General features: G+C 36.4%; 2 protein-coding genes across 4 annotated transcripts; one reads left to right on the plus strand and one right to left on the minus strand.

The window, feature by feature from the left end:
• Positions 1-607: 607 nt before the first annotated feature.
• Positions 608-19,441, minus strand: nompA (no mechanoreceptor potential A). 3 transcript variants are annotated; one of them, XM_014248244.3, is made up of 24 exons: positions 19,309-19,431; positions 16,964-17,165; positions 16,544-16,891; positions 16,358-16,452; positions 16,107-16,216; positions 15,724-15,800; positions 15,372-15,504; positions 15,119-15,261; positions 14,719-14,905; positions 13,889-14,001; positions 13,546-13,806; positions 12,323-13,378; positions 11,762-12,206; positions 11,530-11,693; positions 11,380-11,473; positions 11,228-11,312; positions 11,006-11,145; positions 9,888-10,124; positions 9,498-9,832; positions 9,373-9,440; positions 4,702-4,871; positions 4,407-4,622; positions 4,200-4,325; positions 608-911 (listed from the first exon to the last, which is right to left on the minus strand). In XM_014248244.3, the coding sequence occupies exons 2-24, from the start codon at positions 17,037-17,039 to the stop codon at positions 857-859; spliced, it is 4,734 nt and encodes a 1,577-aa protein (XP_014103719.2). In that variant the 5' UTR covers positions 17,040-17,165; positions 19,309-19,431; the 3' UTR covers positions 608-856. The 3 variants fall into 3 exon arrangements, with proteins under 3 accessions (XP_014103719.2, XP_069964888.1, XP_069964887.1); XM_070108787.1 differs by lacking the exon at positions 12,323-13,378 and having other exon boundaries at positions 19,309-19,427; XM_070108786.1 differs by lacking the exons at positions 4,200-4,325; positions 4,407-4,622; positions 4,702-4,871 and having other exon boundaries at positions 19,309-19,441.
• Positions 3,139-3,854, plus strand: LOC118681704 (uncharacterized). Its single transcript, XM_070108144.1, has 2 exons — positions 3,139-3,353; positions 3,600-3,854. Exons 1-2 carry the CDS (start codon positions 3,278-3,280, stop codon positions 3,728-3,730), a joined length of 207 nt encoding a protein of 68 aa, XP_069964245.1. The 5' UTR covers positions 3,139-3,277; the 3' UTR covers positions 3,731-3,854.
• Positions 19,442-20,199: the final 758 nt, after the last annotated feature.

The following is a 20,199-nucleotide window of genomic DNA, read 5'->3' on the forward strand; positions in this document are numbered from 1 at the left end:
AACTAAAAATGGACGAAGTCGGATCATTATTCACTTCATATACCTCCATTTACCTTATATAAAGATTTTCAAAATACTTGCTGACTTTATACGATTTATGCATATCGGTCAATATGCGAGTTTTCTTAATGTAATTCAAAGCACACTTTTCTCTTAATAATTGGTCTTATTGCCGGAAACGAATAATATCGGGTCTATACTATTTGTAGTCCTCACATTCCTAATATAAGAATACAAAATTCCGGTTGGCTTTTTTATCGTATATATCGGCCAAGATGTTTGACATATGAAGTTTCCTCCGAAAAGGTGTGAATTCGGTCCACGAATTACCCCAGTTCTCATATGTACTATTTGGTTGATTTTGGTTGTTTTTTAAGTAAATCTCGCATACATGAAGCAAAATATAGTAATCAAACTAAAACATAATATAAGTTAAAAAGATACCAAATTTAATTTGAAACTGTTGCCAACACCATGTTGCCCCGTTACACCCAAGCGAGAACCTTCCTTACTTATTTGAGGCGAAGTACATCAGAGATTTTGATAAATTTTCTTCTGTCAGCTGCCATAAACTAGAACACCACTTCATAAATTTCTTTTAAAGTATTTTTTTTTATGCTCAGTTTTATTATTTTTTATTGCAGATGTTACCTAAACAAAACTTATATTTTTATTTTACATAGCTCACTTTAATAATATATATATAAAAGTCTATGTAGCATAGCGGTACGGAAGTGGAAAGTTCTTATTTTGGAAATTTCATACTGAAATTTACTTAATCTGCTGCATCTACAATGACTTTTAATTTCTTCTTCGTGCATTATGTTTATGTGTTTTGTATGTGCGATAAATCGGCTTACACTGCGTGACGATTCTCAGCATCTCCTTCTGTGGTTAGGCTGCGCAAAGATCTAAAATATATAAAATCAATTAAATATATGAAAATAGTGAGAATTATCATAAGAGCTTATAAATGTTTTAAAAAATGTCAATTCTATAAAATATTTAATTTAATCCTGTAAATATGTAGATGCATTAGAACAACTTCTCTCAATTGCGGCCCCAATAGTTTTGTTAACATTTTAAAAACCATTTCGAACATTATGGCATGAATGTATGTTTTTATGCAAGTGCAAGTTGGTTTTCAGCGCTTGTGTATTAATAAAAATTATAAAACACCTCTTTTAAATTTTAATAATTTCTATAACAGACATACAGCTGTGTTCATAAAAATAGCAGTGCTCATGAGCTGCAACAAACTTAATTTTATATATCAAAAAGGAAATGAATGTTCACAAGTTTAATTTTGTTTTAACTTTGTGATTATTTTAAACAAAAACAAGTCAATTTATTATTCGAAATGTTGTTAATTTTTTTTACATTATTAATTTAAACAAAAAAGTGCTGTTTACAGCTGTTCATAAAAATAGCAGTGAGTAATAAAAACAGTGGAATTAGTTGAAAAAAACATTGTTGAACTCCAAAAAACTATTTTAATTTCTTTGCTTGGGTTAGTACTTAGTCGTGTACCCATTATTTTTTATTACCGCCTGGCATCTGCGAGACCTAGAATTCACCAAGTCCTGGCAGCGCTTGACAGGGATCCGCTCCCATGATTTTTGAACGACCTCCCAAAGCTGTGATCGAGATGTTGGATTTGCATTTGCAACATATCGTTTAACATCTCCCCATAGGTTTTCAATTGGATTTAAATCCGGAGACTGCGCAGGCCATGACATAAGATCGATCCGCTTTGATGCCATCCAGCTTTTGACCAGTTTGCTTGTATGTTTGGGGTCGTTATCTTGTTGAAACGCCCATTTTAGTGGCATTTCCCAATTTACATAAGGAAACATAACATTTTCTAATATGTTAACATATACAGAGCGATCCATGATCCCATCAATCATGAATATAGGGCCCACTCCACTGTAAGAAAAACATGCCCATACCATAATACTCAATCCGCCGTGTTTAACTGTCTTCAAAGTGTACCTAGGATCGTACTCTGTGTTAGGTGGACGTCTGACATATTGTCTGGAGCCCTTTCCACCAAATAACACAATTTTACTTTCGTCACTCCATAAAATATTTCGCCACTTTGTAATGGGCCAATTAAGGTGACTTTTGGCGAACTCCAAACGTGCTTTGACATGTCTGGTGGCTAACAGTGGAACTTTTCGTGGATGGGACGCTTTGAGATTTTGTTCTTTAAGACGTCGCCGAATAGTAACGCCACTAACATTCAAGCTTAAGTCATTTTTTATCTTGCTGAACGATGCACATGCATACTAACACAAAACCACTTACTTTTTATCAATTAAACGTCTTAACAAAATTTTTTTGGCTTATCAAGATACGCACTGCTATTTTAATGAACAGCCATAGACTGGTGCTTCTACCAAAAAGAGTTGTTCATTTGCTTAAATCTCGCATATCTAACGGGATTTTTTCGTTTCTTCCTTATACACATTCCATTCGACAACAACAATGCGTAGACGTTGGAATAATCGTAACGGAACTTGAAAAAGAATAACATTACTTGATTGCATTTCTCGCACTGCTATTTTTGTGAACACAGCTGTACATAGATATGTACAGAGATATACAATATATAGAGCTTCGTTTTACCTTTCTATTCCCATCATTTTATACATTTCATTGTGCCGATCTTTATAAAAGATAAACAACACCCAAAATAACTCTAATATTATATAATTGAACCATTGAACTTTTTTTATTTGCTCGTCAAATGAAGTTTTGCAAATTTTTTCCAAACTCCTATAATCCCTGTAACTGTCTTAAAATAAATTATTTTCAATAAGAATATTTGAGTTTACTGGTTTTATTGCTTTCTAAAAATTATTATTTGTTTGTATTCTGTGGAGGTATATTTAACCAAAAGCTTACTTCATATTTCCCGTTACGTGGTATCATACACTACACATACATACGCTTATAAACAAATGTAAAATTTTGACATATCAAACCCAACGTTTGGCTCACAATACTCGGTAAGAGAATGGAATTGCGCATCTGCACTACGCCCATTTATGGTATTAAAATAACGATAATAATAATAACAATAATGAATGGAAAACCGATAAGAAATTTACATGTCACATCTATTTAAGGCGAAATCTTTTCGATTGACTTTAAAACGTGATCAGCGCTTTGAAGTTCGTGCTTTTGATAAAATAATATTCATATGGTAGACTGTTGCTGAAATAATTTTTGGTGAATACTTGTTGTAAAACTCATATAGAAAATTGGTGAAATGCATTGGTTTCGCGCATTGACCAAAATTATTTTACTTATGTTTGTGTTGGACGCGAATGCTTCACAAGTCGAAGGTGCAAACAAATGTATACCTCTGATATCAATTAAGTTAGAATATGGATTATGTGTTGAGATGAGATTTTGAACTAAAAAATTATATTTTATTTATGAGAAATTGTCAAAAGCTATTTCCACGGTGTGACTAAATTGTTTGCAACGTTTGGACGTGTTGTCTATAACAAAAAATCAAATATATTTTTAAGTTTCAAACTTCTAAAATAGTTGATATAGAATCATAACTGTTATTGTTTTGTTCTTAGTTAATACTCTGACTTTCAAGGGCGTTTGTGAGGAGAAGGGCGGAGATTGGTGCAGCCTAAAATGTCAAATAGCAGGCGGGCGCGACGGTTATTGCAACAAAGGAAAAATCTGTAATTGCAGGCAATTGTAAGCTGAATGCTCCATGGAATTGGAAATACTTATAAATGTAAGCCCCTACATACATTGGGCATATGTATAAAATCTATCACAAAATAAAAACGGGTTTTGCTTATGAGTATTGCTATTTCCATTAATACGTGTTTTCAAATATCCACTCACGATTTATGGTGAATAAAATTAAATACTTGTATACATTGTGTAAAGCGGAAGTTCCAAATTTTTGGGCACAAAAATAAGGCATGAATAAATTCACATTCTAAAATTATTTTACTAAAAGTTTCTGCACATATATATTTACCTAATTGCATTAGAGAGTGTAGATTGCTTCCGGCGCTATCATTTCACAAAAATTTCTTTTTCTAAGTTATCATGTGCTATATGTGAATATATTATTAGATATACCCATATGATTTTCGTGCATTTGCATAGCGACATAATGAAAAATTAATTCAACACCACAAACATTTAAGCTTACGCACCTAGAGCGTTCGAACAATGATGGATCGGTATATATTGGTTCACTAGGGTCCTCAAATTGATGACTTGTACTGACGTTATTTCGTATCGGATTTATAACAGGCAGTTGACACATTCTAGCCAAATTCCTATTGAGAAAGTAAGATAAACCAGGAAAATAATGGTTAAAAAATATTCATATGCATGTGTATTTTAAAAATTGTGCATACCCTGTGGCAAATGTTTTATGCAGACTGCCACCAAAGATTGACATATTCGCACGAAATGCATTCGCGGTACGATTTGGCATTGCATTTCCGCTGCCACTAGCCATTTGACCGATCTCACTGAAGCGCTCGTGCGTGCGTATCGAGGACTGCCCTAGTGAATGTATGGGAGAATGTCGATCGGCAATTCGATTCTTCGTCATCGTACTCCAGTAGCGTCTAATTCGCAATAAACAAAAGAAATTACGTAAAATGTACCCTTTTCGATTCACTAAGTTTCCAGTAAATTTGAACGTACCTATAAGCTAAGCCGGATACCAAAGTAATGCTGAATAACAAAATCATAAGTAGTATAATTGCTGTTATAAGGCCATGATACTCGGAGGGTGTCATGCACACGGTCTCAATCGGAGCAACTAGCTTCCGTGGGTAAGAGTCTTTTTCGATTTCCTCACGAGTCTCAAATACCTTCACGAATGGAAAGTAAGAAAAAATATCATATTATTTTAATCATTTTAGTGTAGGTGTTCTTATATTAATAAAATAATATTGTCAGTAGCAAAAACAATAATAAACTAGCATGTATGGTATGGAAGTTCCCATAAGCATACAGCGCAAAGAGCTTCACTATTTGGGCGGTTTGCTTGAGATTTTTGTCCTGTGTTTCAAATTCGCTTTAAGTGCGTCCAATTATAAGTAAACAACTTTCCTGACCACATAAAACAAATTTTGCGAATGTCCCACAATCAAAAAGTTATAAATTAAATATCATCTAATTATACCACGAAATATAATTTTTATAAGTTAATATATGTACAAGTATGTATATAGACGCGCCGTCAATGGCGATACACCCCACACCATTGCACATCTACCAGCGTGTTTTACTGTTGCAGCAAGAATTTTTCTATTGAAGAAATTCTCTTACTTTCACTATACCAGCAAGCGTCCCTTGTAATTTAAGTTTTCGTTTGAAAAAATTACCTTTTCCCAGAAATCTAACGGCTTATTTACATATAATATTTCTGTGCAAAAGTGAATAATTTTATACTCTCGCTAAGTTAAACAGTATACTCGCTTGAGATTTCTTTATATATTTTGCTTGATTTGCATAGTGAAAAAAGAAAGAATCAGATGGAATTTCGCACTATAACATACAAGTACATATATAAGAGGTATATTATGTACCGAATTTGGTGGAAATTGGTTAAGCATATGACAAGATATGGGTTTTCACATAAAAGTGGGCGGTGCCACCCCAGAGTTAAAATTGAATGTCTTTGGCGTGTTTATTGCTTGATTTATCGCGCTTTTAGTAGTTTTTAATAGTACGGTTATATGGGGAGTGGGCGGAGTTGCCACCCGATTTCACCCATTTTCACACTGGCGATAGAAATGCTAAAAAAATTTGTTTTCAGTGAATTTAGTTATTATAGCTGCGATTTAGGAAATATGCCCATTAAACCTGTTAGGGGGCTTGACAACGCCCACTTTTTAAAAACATGACATAAACTGTATACCAAAAAACAGTCTTGTATCTTATTGTGGAGCTTGGTTATGACAATTTATTAGTTTTTCATGAATGGCCTCTTTCCGGTACCAAGAAACATGTGTACCAAGTTTCATAAAGATATTTAAATTTTTACTCAAAGTTACAGCTTGCACAGGCGGACGGACGGACATACAGTCACCCAGATTTTAACTCGTCTCTTCATCCTGATCATTTATATATATTGTATACAATATAACCCTATATCTAACTCGATTAGTTTTAGGTGATACAAACAACCGTTAGTGAAAAACAAGTGGGCAAAACAAAAAACAAAAAAAAAAACAATAAACATAATGAGTGCTGCGCAGTCTCACCAACAAGGCCATAGGCATTCCTTGAATGTATATTTTAGTTTCGTGGAGTCAGAAAGATCAACGCCTAACAACAAAAATCAAACGGTGATAAAGATGAGTCAAGCAGAGTACACCGTCAGCAGAAGCAGCAATAAACAGCAATCGGGCAACAACAAACTTACAGGCACCAACAAGCATGCATGCGCGGGCAACAAAAAAAAAACAGAGTAGATGGTGAGAATATACCAGTTGAATAAATATAGTTTAAAAAAATTAAAAAACACGTTTTTAAAGCACTTCAAATTAAAAAGTGAAAAATAATTCATACATAGATTTGTTTTACTGAGTAACGACTCAAATGACGTTGCGAAGGGTGTAGTAATTGTAGAGGAAATCAAGTTACTAACTATAGGGGTTGACCTGTATATAAAGACCTGAAATCGAAGTTGTCGCTCGGAATTCATGCACGTCGTAACCAAATACTAAATATTCTGTGCAGCGAAATTAATCCTATCATTGATCAGAGTTCAAAGTCAGGCAATGTTAGCAATATTGTGGTCCAAGGGAGTTATGCTAGTGTGGTAAAAGAAAACACGGTACAAATCATTAGATTTCTAAATGAAAAAAATATAGATTTAATGCTATTATCAGGAACTCATCCAACAAACAAGAACAATTTCTTGCTACAGCCCAGTTATAAGCTATATATCTTTAAAAATCGCGGTAGTGACTTAAACCTGACGACTATATATTTACTACCCACCTATATTAAAATTAAAAATTGCTCATTTAGTACCTTAGGAAATATGTTAGATTTCTTGCAGGTGGTGATTCCAATGTAAAGCCTATGTATGTATGTATAGAGGCTTACGTCTAATTAATAATCACCAAAATTGGGTCTAACATCCCATAAAACGGATTGGTTAAAATATATAAAATATTATATGTTAGTAGCCACATTAATATTGATTACAAAATAAAGTCAAAAGGAGACATTGCTAAAAGCACTAACGAATTTAATGACATAATAACTAATGCAGCTGCCTTAGTAACTCCAAACAAAACTAACAAGCCGCCTGGTCTTAGAAGAATCACACATGCTGAAATAGAAAAGCTTGTTACTGAAAAAAGGCAAGCAAGACGTGAATGGCAGGTAAATCGCTTCCCTTTCACTCAACTGCAATTGAACTCTGCTGTAAGTAAATTAAGAAAAGTGTTTAAGTATGCTTAAGAATATACCACTGAAAATTATAGAAATAAAATGAGCCCAAATTCAACAAAAAACATAACTCTCAAAAACACCTTAGCCGCCGGTTGATTCCAACATGCCTATAGGGGACGTGAGAGGTAATTGGGTGTGAAGTTAAGAGAAAAAATCAAATTGCTTTGCCAACCACCCACCTTCTCATTTCTGACTAACTGCCCAAAAAACGATTTTAAGCTGTCAATTTTGCCCGACTCTGCTAACGAGTCGCTCTTACCTATTAAAACTACTAGTTGTGATTAGAAAGATCCTATAAAGTCATCTCATGCCATCCTAGAGATAAAATTTAATGTCTCTGACTTGTTTAGTGCTTGATTTATCGCGCTTTTAGTTGTTTTTAACAGTACCGTTATATGGGGAGTGGGCGGGGATGTCAGTCGATTTCCCCTATTTTCACACCGTAAATAGAAGTACTAAAAACATTTGCTTCCAGTGAATTTTGTTATTATATCTTTAGCAGTTTAGGAGATATGCACATTAAACCTATTAGGGGCGGGACCACAGCCACTTTAAACAATTTTTTTAACTACAGATGCCCCACCTTTATGTGATCTTGTATACAGTCTTGTATCTTATTGTGGAGCTTAGTTATGGCAATTTTTTTGTTTTTGATCAATGGGATTTTGTGGACGTGGTACCAAGAAACACGTCTACCAAGTTTCATAAAGATATCTCAATTTTTATTCAAGTTAGACGGACAGACAGTCACCCGGATTTTAACTCGTCTCTTCATCCTGATCATTTATATATATATAACTTTATATCTAACTCGATTAGTTTTAGGTGATATAAACAACCGTTAGGTGAACAAAACTATTATACTCTGTAGTAACAAGTTGCGAGAGTATAAAAAACGTCAGGACATGATAAACACACTCAAAAAATGCTAAGGGAGCTACCAAGTATTGCTGTTGTAATGCTTTCTTCGCTTTTTAATGCAATTCTAAGTTTTAGATATTATTCAAATTCATGGAAAAAGTCTTCTTACGGACCAATAAGTCTCCTACCTTGTCTTTCCAAAATATTTGAAAAAGTGTTACTATCAAAGATGATTCCTTTCCTTCATGAAAATAATGCAATTCTAACGCACTAATTCGGGTTTCGTGCAAAGCATGGCACTGTAGAGCAAGTTCATAAATATAATTACTAACGCAATTCGCGTTCAGCAATATTCCTTGATATAGCTCAGGCTTTCGATAAGATGTAACAGATAGTTCAACCGGTAATAAGGTATCATCGATTTTTGCGGATCACACAACCATACTATGCCTTAATAAATGTTCCGTCAGATTATTAAGGGTACGAGGAGAGCATTTAGTTTTGGTCGAAGAATGGTTAGCCAACTGGCGAATAAAGGTAAATCAACAAAATGGTAAGCATGTTACATTCTCTTTAAGGCAAAAAATATGTCAGCCGATTAAAATGAATAACATATTAGTACCACAGCAAATGATGTAACCTATCTTGGCATTCACTTGGACAGAAGGCTCAGCAAATTTAAACTGTAGAATGAGTTCTATCTACCATATCAGCAATTTCGCGCAAGGACTTTCCATAATTTCGAAAACCAAATAATAAAATTTTATTATTTTCTGAAAATTTTTTTTAATAAGTTAGCCACGAAACATGAGTTTTTAGTGGAAGATTCTAAGCCAATTCTTAAAACTGCTCTGCTTTCTAAAATAACTACGAATTAATAATACTAAAACTATATGATTTTTGATTCCGAGGATAGTTCTTCATCCCAAAACCCAATGACTTTAATTAGATATATTATATAATACATATACACAAAACTGAAATTTTAATTTTAAAGATAGGATTAAATTTCAATAAATATTCATATTTGCTAAAACTTACCTCAATCATTTCACGCACTTGCTCTGGTTCTTCTAACTCCTGATTAGACTTGTCATCTCTTGTATTCGCTACAAATGTCAAAAATATATAGTTTGTTAAATGGTTTTTATATCAAAACCCCTTACTTTTGTTGAAATCTCCAATTGTGCCTGTTACTTTGGTACTATTCACTTCAGAGAGTTCGTCAGTCAAACGTTCAGATACAGGTTCGGTATTTGGTTCGATTTCTGCAACATCTGTTATGTTTAGTGAACGTCTGCGACGTCCGAAAGAAGGCTCTTGCCGACCAGCTGCACCTGGACAATAAGCAGGTTGGCAACCGTCACGACAAGTGCGAACTGTAGCTTCAAATACAAGGAAATTTGACTCAGGTATTTTAAAGGCATTGAAACGCGCCTCCAATGTGTCCCCATCACGCAGTTTATCCAGCTCGGGAAACACATAAGGATCCACAGGGCAGCTATAATATGAGATATCAAAATACAAATCACTCAATATAATTATTGGCCACTCACCCAAATCTATCAATAAGTTGTATGCTTCTACCCGAGTATGGATCACGTGCCACCACATTAGTGGCGAATATATCAGTTACGTGATTGTAACCATCTTGTGCCTCCAGCCGGAAAGTCAGTGGATCTCCCACAGCTATGGTTGTGGTTGGGCGTCCTTGATAGAGAATCATTAGTCGGACTTTCGAACTTAGTGTATTCTCCGCAGGAAGGTATTCGATGGGTATGGGACTGCCAGATCTATCGGATTCAGAAAGACTTCATACAGAAACATATTGTTGCAAAAGCAACAAAGTCTAACAAAAAACACAAGTCATCTCGTTATGTAGATTCTTGGCTTTTCATATCACTTCGTTGTATTACACATAAAGCAAGTTAACGGGATTAGTGAGAGCTAATTAAAATTAATGTACTATATTGTGGCCATGACCATAATGAAACCAAAAAGCGTTGTCTCACTATGTGTTAAGCCTTATGAATAGAGATGGGATAGTCGATTAGCTAAGCAAATGTGCGGATGAACTAGTGAATGTGCTATGGGATTATCCCGTGCGTCGTAAACTTAGCTCCAAACATATATCAAAGAAGTATTCGGTACAAAGTAAAATGTATGGCTATTGTGAGTATATATAAAAATAAGAAGAAGATAATTTAGTATAAAAAAAGTAAACGTCTAGCCATTTGAGTGTATAATTTATCAATTATATGACACGTATCTATCATATCAGAGAAAACTAAATGAAACTGTCGATGATTATCATTCAATTAAAAAACCGTTTAACTACCAAATATCATCTCTGCAATTCCGAGATTTACTTGAATATATGGTATATGTGAGTACAAAAATGCTTTAATTGTTCCCGAGTTGAAATGCGATGGAGGCTTAGACAAAACAATATATTATATGAGAACATATGCAGCGCTGTACAGAACAATACCTTTAGTATCTAACTCTGTAGATTTATATTATAACGAATTTTATTTTTTAAACAAATAGTACTCTATTTACCGCTTATGTTGGCAAACTACACATTACACAATTGTGAACTTCATATACGCCTACAAGTATGCTACAGAATTCTACGACTCTACAACTGACCACTTCAGTCTCTCTGCCTTACCCTGCACCAATATAACCGGAAGTGACTACTGCTTCCCCTGGTCCACGGAATACACAAGTTAAATTGTATCGTTTGTCACGACTGGTTTGCACATTATCGGAAAATTGCACAACAACAATGTTGGTCAGCGTGTCGCCATACTGTAAATATAATTTAATTGTTTGTTATGTGAAGACATTGTAAGTGTAGTTAGTGGGATAAAGAGGTTTAAAATTGGTTTACTCGTTGGGTGCCGCAATCGGGATAGCCTTGTGGACCGCTGATGCGTAGCACATTTACAGTGCCACCGTTGCCGCGGAAGAAGCATCTACAAAATTGTGACACATAAATAAAGCATTATACTGTCCAATATACAGTTTGACCACTGCACGTACCGGTCATAGTACCCGTATGTATAGATCCGTCCAAGAAATCCTTCCGGAGTGCGTATGGTGAATTCCATTCCCTCCTCGTTGCAAGTCTGCGTCACTGAAATTCTCATATGTTCAACTGTGTTCCCAGTTTTAAACACATTATCCACTCACCATCCATACACTCGCCATCACTACGACCCAAACTACGCTCGTAGTAGTCGTAATTAGCTGCATCGAAATTGCTTGGATCATGAACGTCCAGTTCACGTGAATCCCGATCACTTAGCTCACAATTGGGCATATCGCGTTCATCGTAGTTTGTAGCCGCCGCATCCCTGTTGAAGAAAAATTGATCTTGTTATTAAAGGCTCTTAGTGTTATCAAATGAAAGCTCATTCTATACCTGTAATTGAAGCTACGACAAATAAAGTCACGCGATTCAATGCACTCTCGTTCGCACTGTATTAGGGAGGGCACGACTAGTGACCGCCGCACATAGTGTCGGCGCATTTTGTGTCTTGCTGCGATTTGTTTGAAATTGTCAGTCTCTTCACAACGCGTCACTGGGGGCCGTGGTGGACCACCGCCGGACGTTACTGGTCCAATGCTTCCAGCTGCCCCATAGGGATGTAATGGTGGTGGCAAAGGTCGATTGTCGTCAAGTGGGGGCGGAGAACCCACGCCATGTCCATATGGACGATTGAAAGGACTCTCATAGTGAGGATAGCCGCTACCACCACCTAAAGGTCGTCTGCCAATAGGTCCTTCGTATTCACGATCATAGCCACCATAACGGTCCTCATAGTCTACATCATAGTAATGAGGTGGCGGACGTGGACGATCATAACCTAAATAAATATACTCAAGCAATTATTATTTAAGTTCCGATTTGAAAAATTTCGAGTTAACGACACAAAAGCCTTTCTAGTTTGTTAGTGTATTTAATTATTTGCCATGTTCTCACCTGGTCTTACGCCACTGCTGCTACCACTGCTACCTCGATTGCCATATTTATATATATCGATGGGGTAGCGGTCAGTACCTACCGGAAATCGATTTGGTGTATAGGGGTATTTGCTTATAGTTGTGGGTGCCACTAAAGGTGCTGGGGGATAACGTTTAGCTGAATCTGGTTCTGGCCTTCGAGCAGTGTGTATTAAGTCATCTGGAGGATAACGGCTGTCTGGTCCAAATCGTTGCGGTGGTTGCAGCAAAGGGTCACGTGAGTCAATAGAGGAGGGGCGAAAACGTTTATCAAGGAAAAAATTGTCAGGGGCATCGCGTCCAGTGTAACCATATGTATGATCTCTTTCTGGTGGATAACGTGAAGGATATCTACTAGCATAACGGTCTTGTGGGTAACGGCTTGCAGTAACATAAGGACGATAGGGTAGATCATCATCTGGAGGATAAGGTCTAGTGTGAGGCAGATCACTAGATAATCCGTTGATTGGAGGTATAGGGTAACGATCTAGAGGACGGTGAGAATACGGACCCCGGCGTGGATAACCTTCAATTGGGTAACGATCACGATCACTATCGCGATCGCGATCTCGTTCACGGTTACGCTCGCCATAACGACCAGGTGGATAACGATCGTTAAAACCTGGATAACGTTCACGTTCACGATTATTGATAAGGAAACCGTCTTGATCCCCAACTGGATATCGATTTCGATCTCCAGGATAACGATCGCGATCACCACCAGCATATCTATCAAGATCATGCTCCCTAATAAGAAAATGATCACGATCCCGGTCACGGTCACGGTCGAATGGATGACGCTCATTAGGATAACGATCACGGTCTCCTGGGTAACGTTCTCGATCACCTGGATATAAATCTAATCCTACACCTGGATGACGATCACGATCACTTGGATATCGCTCTTGATCACCAACAGGAAGGCGTCCCGGTGGATAGCGTTCTTCATAGGGATCGCGACTGTCAATAGATGATGGGTAACGACCATCGTTACCGTATCGGTCACCACCGCCGCTCCCGCTACCTGGATAACGATCTAGGAGAGGAGTGTTAATAAAGTGTTAGTTGTTAGTTTGTTAGCGAGTATCTATGTGTAATTACATATACGAATTACAATATTAAAGGAAGTTAGAAATGAAAATTTAGTAAATGTATTACAGTTAAACATGAACTAACATTTATATTTGCATGTCTTATACCTACCATATTCATTAGGTATTGGATAGCGATCGTAAGGGCGCCCGTAATCATCAGCACTACCGCCAACAGGTGTTCCAGATCCTGTGGTACCGCCACCGCCGACAGGGTATCTACCACCAGTATTGACACCACCCCCCGTGCCATAACGATCGTCATCTTTACTGGGGGGCCGCCAATTAGAGCTTCCATGCTCACTTGGCCTGTGATTACCGCCATTGCTAACTCCACCGTGTCCATCCGTATCGCCACCGCCAACCACGTTCACTTGCATCAAAATAACACAATTCATTCGTGCATGAATCAGAGGAATAGAAAAGTACTGTGTTAACTGAATTGCACTACTTACACATTAGATTCTCGTAATAATCGTAGTCTGCGTCGTAAATAATACGCATGCCATCCTTTTGATTGTAACGACTCAAGCGGCAAGTGCGAAAGCGATCACTATAAACCGCCGATCTACGAGGAAAAGGTAAATAAATATTGACAACATCTACAAGCGTTAACTTGACAAGTTTATTTAATGAACTTGATTGAATCACCGAACTACATATTTGTTGTCCGCTACTTGGAATGCTAACATTGTTAACGACCAACACAATAGTAGTGACAACAGTAGTGACAGTTATGTCTGCTTTCCACTTCTTGTGCTAATTAATTTACAATCACAATTACAAATCCGGCAAGAAGAAAATCACAAAACATGAATGAATGCCTTGAACTGTGATTTCTTAGCACAAATTAATTGCTTAGCCAGAATGTCAAACATGTACGAGTATAATGGATAATTTGAAAAGTATACATTTTTTGCGTGAATTCACAGATACCTTCGATAACGTCACTAGAATGGGTCCGTTATTGGATATATAACATTTTTCTAAAGAGGAACAATCGCACCGAGGAGAATAAGGAGTCCTAAGATATATACTATGTATTATTTTTGTGAATCAGTTCTTGACCAATATTTTGTTATAGGTCCTTTAGCACAGTTTCGAAGCACACAAAAGTTGTTAAAATCAGGGTTTATATCTGCTTTGAAAATCGGATACGAATGCTTCAGCAATTCAACTTAATACGTTATATAAAGTTAGTTGATATCGATGATAGTATTTACATTCGTATACCAAAACCTTTATATGCAACAGAAAGTATGTATCAATTGTATCATCGACTTACCGACACTGGAAGCTAGTTTGACGCAAACACTCGTCGAGGCATTCACTCAAGGAGCGGCCAGTAATCTCGGAATGAAATTCTCCACCCAGACGTGAATTTCGGTAACGCTGAAAAGCCGTGTCGGGTCGGCGACCCGAAGAGAATAAATGTGATGTGACGGAATTATCGGGGTAATCAGTGGCACGTTCTGCAATGAGGTTATTAAAAAAGATAAAAAAAAATTTGGATAATGAAATATACAGAACAACAGATGAACAAGTTTTGTTTTTAAAATATTATGTATTGGCAGACGAGGGTATCTTTGCTATGATTGGGTAATTCTACAGTATTACATACTCTCTTAGCTTACAGTATTACATACTCTCTTAGCTTTACCAACACAAAGGCCCCTTGCACTTACGGTTGTCTAAGCAGACCAAATCGTAAAAATGGTGCGTCGGACTGGAACTTATACTGATGTCATCTTTCTGTGAAATAGAGTCCTCCTCAGACAAAATACACTGCTTCGTCTGATCATCGAACTCGACGGAACGACAGAAGTATCTGCAATTATATAACATGTGCTATGCTAATAATTATTTCATTATTTACACTAAGAACGACAAGTAAATTATTATGTAATTTGGTTGCTGTTTTCCAATTCTACTTCTTACTTCTCGGCGCGTAGACACATAGTCTGACATTCCTCCAAAGTCATATTATTGAAAATATCCACTTCGAAGGGACCGCCTAGTCGTTTGTTCTCCTCCTTAACGAACACAGCTAGACCGTCACAACGTCGCTCAGCTACGAAAAATTTATATTTAATTGCTTGGACCAGGTGTATACTTCGGAATATGTGTGTATGTGTGTGCATGTATATACGTAAAGAAGTTTTTGATAAGTGGCATTTGTTTTGATTTGAATGATTACAAGATATTTGCTTGGCCGGTTATTATATGAATGTGTGTTAGTAAGAGCAAATAGAACAAAATGAAAAGGACTATGAAACTGGAATTTGCATACCATTTAAGCAGGTGTTTTCCAAGTAATCAGAGTTGGGGTCATCTTCGAGTAATTCTGGATGTGTGCGACGTGTGAACCTGTTGATGGGAAGATAAATATTTAATTTGCAGAAGTTATGTTCAGTTAAGTAGAATGGAAACTCCTATTACTGAGTATTCTTAGATAAACAAGATATTTTATGTTGGCACAAGATGCAAATCCATCTTTCAAAAATTACTGTACAAAATCATCTCGTTTTTGCACAAGACCTTGGCGAGTTAATAGCCAATAATTCAATTATTTTTTTATGTGAATTAAAAGACTATATAGGTGTGCATCTTTATACTGAACCAAACGATATACATAGATTCATATGTAAAGAGCGACCTGCTTGTACCACTCACCTGCTTAACGTGCAGGAACGCATTGTAGAGTCGAAATTGGCGGAGCGACAAACGAATGCAAATTCATTTAAACACTTATCCTCACAATCCGAACGATTCGCTGCCGTAAACTGTATGAATACAAACTTGAATATGTTAACGATAAAATTGTTACAACTACTGAAAACCAAATACAATAATCATAGCAACAACAATGATAAAATAAAATAAGTAATAGTTATAGTTTGCTGATAGTCATCACACACACACACCTCCTTGACATCCGAGATTGGTAATTTCAATTTCTTGCGCGGATGCCGCTCAAACACATACCGCCTACTGGGACATTCTCTTTCCGGGCGATTAGCTACAAGTTATGAGGCGATAAATGCAATGATTTAATTATATAGAATCTAACGATCTAAAAATTGAGCGTGCCGCTCTGTGTTGGCACTTACAGGTCAAGCAAATCTCATTGAAATGCACACTATTTGGTACCAGCATCAGACTGCCGATGCCCTCAGGACCCGCTTGTTCGGATGTTAGGTAGCAAAGGGATTCTTCGTATTCGGAGGTGCCGCCGAAAGAGGTGATGCGACTGCCTGGTTGAAAGTCAAAGCTGGTGCAGGTGCGTACCAGGTTGTTGGTGCCGGTGCGATCGCGCAGACACAAGTCTTGACATTTTTCTAAGACTCGAAAGGGCGGCGCTGTGTCGCGCACTACATCATCGTCGTAACCCTGTAGTTGCTGGTTGGGCAGTCGTTCGTATAGAACGCGTCCTAAGCCATTCTTACAAGTTGTTTGTGCTACGAAGGTTGGCAGACACAACAAAGTGACGGTTTAATACAATTGTGATATGAATAAAAGGGAATGCTCACCGTAACTGACTTGAAAGCCTATAATAAATACTATAGCTAAGTATATAAAATGAAATGTTTGTTTGGGGTTTGTCATTGTTTTAGTGAGCCTAATGAGTTCTGACTTTATTGTTCGTCTTTCCAATGATTCAATTGTATTTATTTATAAGACGGTCGGTGGTTCTAGTCGCATTTTTACGGATCGCATACTTATTATTCTAAACTGAAATTATAGAAAAATATATATATGTAATATATGTAAGTTTGTAAGCAAATACATACATATTTGACTGTATTAATATATACTTGTTATGGAACTCTTCTCTTCGCTCCGACTGCGTTGTTAATAGCGTTTAGGTTAGAAAATATGCTTAGCGACTGACAGTGGCGTACGGAACAGTACTTAACAACTCATACAAAATCTTCTCATTTTACTTTGTTGCCATGTAATCCAAAATTCTTAATCTATACTCCTTTACTTTAAAAGCTCTGGTCATTACCTATAGAAAGATCGCTATTTGGACTACTGATAGAAAATTCTCTAATGTTCACAATCAGACTTAAAGACCCATATAAATGGGAGGTAATACAAAGTCCTATCGAAAAGCGAGTGGATGGTAAATATTGAAAATAGACTTCAACATTTTCTCGGTGCATTATAGGACGACGATTCGGATTGGAAACATTTATAACAGAGTTTATTCTTTGTTAACCTTCTCTCTAACTGGTGAATAATATCACATCTACAGGTAAAGAGATGATCAACTTTTTTTATTGCAATTCGAAAGCCTAAATATCTATCCTTGATTGAAAGTTCGCTGTATTACAATAAAAAAAAAAAATATGTATCTATTACTTTAATGAAAAAAATTGAAATCGACGAGCAAAGGCACCGACAATATTGTATTTGCCATATAAATACATATGTACTTGTATATCATACGAATTATATCATACGACTTAGTAACGGGAAACAATTGTGGATACATTTTAAACACTGTTTTTACTATTCACTCTAACAAAATATATACCTTAGTAGTAATTTCATCATTAAATTCTTTTAATTCTTCAATTCAATTTTGAGTATACTACAACTTTTAATGTACTAGAAAAAGATTTTGACCTAAATAAAGGGGAATTACGACCATGTAGAATGATACCAAATACAAAACCAAAAAAAAAAAAAAAAATGAATTAGCCACCAGCCACCGGCAACCCTTACTCTTATTACGTATGTACATACGTATTTTTGATACATACAAAAGCTGTTGAAACTATTGTGGGACATTTTGACATGCTTTTTTGTTGTTGCTTAACCGTCACTCGGTGGAAGCTGCTCAGTGGTCATTGGATGCACTATGCGTAACGAAATGACAATCAAAGTGATTACCATAAGCCAACTAATATGAACTGCTTGCATTCGTGGGCAACTCATTCCTGAGCTTGAATTCGATTTTACAGCGATCATCTGTATTGCGAACCGTATGGCCGGATGTTGGTTCCGGTTCGTTGTATGTGTATGTTGCATACTGTTTTCTACATAAGTGTGTTAAAAGTGAAAAATGTCATTCGTCACTTTGACATTTACTGTTGTGCACTTTTTCATTTGTTCTAGTTACTTTATTTGCTTGTTTTTGTTGTTATAATAGCCGCGTGGCATGTTTGCCACACGGCATTGGCGTTCGTTTTGACTGGATCACCCACTTTTTCCTACTACTTTCTATCTCTTGTATTGTTGGAGAATGTTAAAATATTCCCCTTAAATCGGAGTCAACACACTTTTGTAGCGTAAAGCCAAAGCTATAAGCTATTTATATGAAGGGTGTCAAAATCTCCGTTATAATTGAAATCAGTGCTGTAAACGTTATAATTGTGAATGGGTTTGTGATTAGTGGAAACATAAAACTAGATTAGAGTAAACATCTGTAACTTAAAGACGTTCATTTTAACATTGTATTTGTATTTAGAAAAAAATGTGGAAAGATTATGAAGTAAAATACCAGCGTGTTCCACTAATTGTTTGAGTAAGCGGCATATTAAAAAATATATGTTTAAAAGTCTAATGAAACCCTTCCTTTAAAAAAACTCATATTTGCTTACACAAATTATAACAAGAAGATGCCTACATTTCAATGTGAGTCCAAAATATATTTCCACAACTTTTTTTAAATAAAAAGCACACAATGCTATTATAACTACATACCAATTGGAGATTAAAGTATGTATTAACAGCTCATCGATGTTTGGTTTCTGGATTATTCTTATTCTAAGATCAAGATAATATTAGTCCAAAACCACCAACGCAAGCTCTGCTTTCCGATTTTTAAATTAGACTGTGATGATTTGAAGCATTTATTTGAACTTACTTTTATATATATTTTCCACAAAAAATCTTTAAGGAATCAAAGCTATGTTTGTTTAATTTCCTTCAGACAGCATGCTTTTCGAAAAGTTTTTATAAGTATCTTAATTAAAATAACATTGAACTTTCTTTGTTAAATACACCAATCCGTAGCGCGCGTATTTGCAACAAATCTCAGTTTTCTACTTTGTTCTTCACCATTTTCCTTTAAAAATTGTTATTTCTAAACGTCACTTAAATATTCGCAGGACCTATGTGTCAACTGTACTCTTTCTAAATTAATGGAGTAATTGTCCGGAAAACTCGACCGATTGCTGGAAAATCTCGCGCTATACTAAAAGTGTTGAAATCACGTCAGAACCCAAGTCCCTGATACGGGTGGTTGGCGATTTTGGGTTGGAGCCAACAAAGCATATGTCCATCAGCGAATAACACTAAACCAACAGCACTTGCGCACAATGAATAATAGAGTTTAATGACGAAGCCAATATAGACAGAAAAATTAAAAAAATAATAATTAGATGCGCGCACACAATAGTAGCAAGTCAAAAATGATAAAATTACAATAAACGATACAAAAACCGAAATCTATTGTGATGCAAATCTGCCCTGCTACCACCACTAACATCACTCTGCAGAACAAACGCACGAACATGGTCGCATGATTGTCGCGCTGCTAGGCGTTGTTTGTGGGAGTTGTCGCCGACGCGGCCAGGTGCTATAACTATACCCCGAATACTAACGCATAGATAATAATACAGGCCCGCACGCACACGTACACAGCGGCAAATATTGCCACACACTGTTGCCAAATTACGACCTTACACGTTCACGGACTGATCATTTCGATCCCTCCAGCGATTTCGCCGTGTGCCCTGATGTCATCGGACTATTT

The sequence above is a fragment of the Bactrocera oleae genome, chromosome 4 (assembly GCF_042242935.1).
Source record: "Bactrocera oleae isolate idBacOlea1 chromosome 4, idBacOlea1, whole genome shotgun sequence".
Classification (NCBI taxonomy): domain Eukaryota; kingdom Metazoa; phylum Arthropoda; class Insecta; order Diptera; family Tephritidae; genus Bactrocera; species Bactrocera oleae.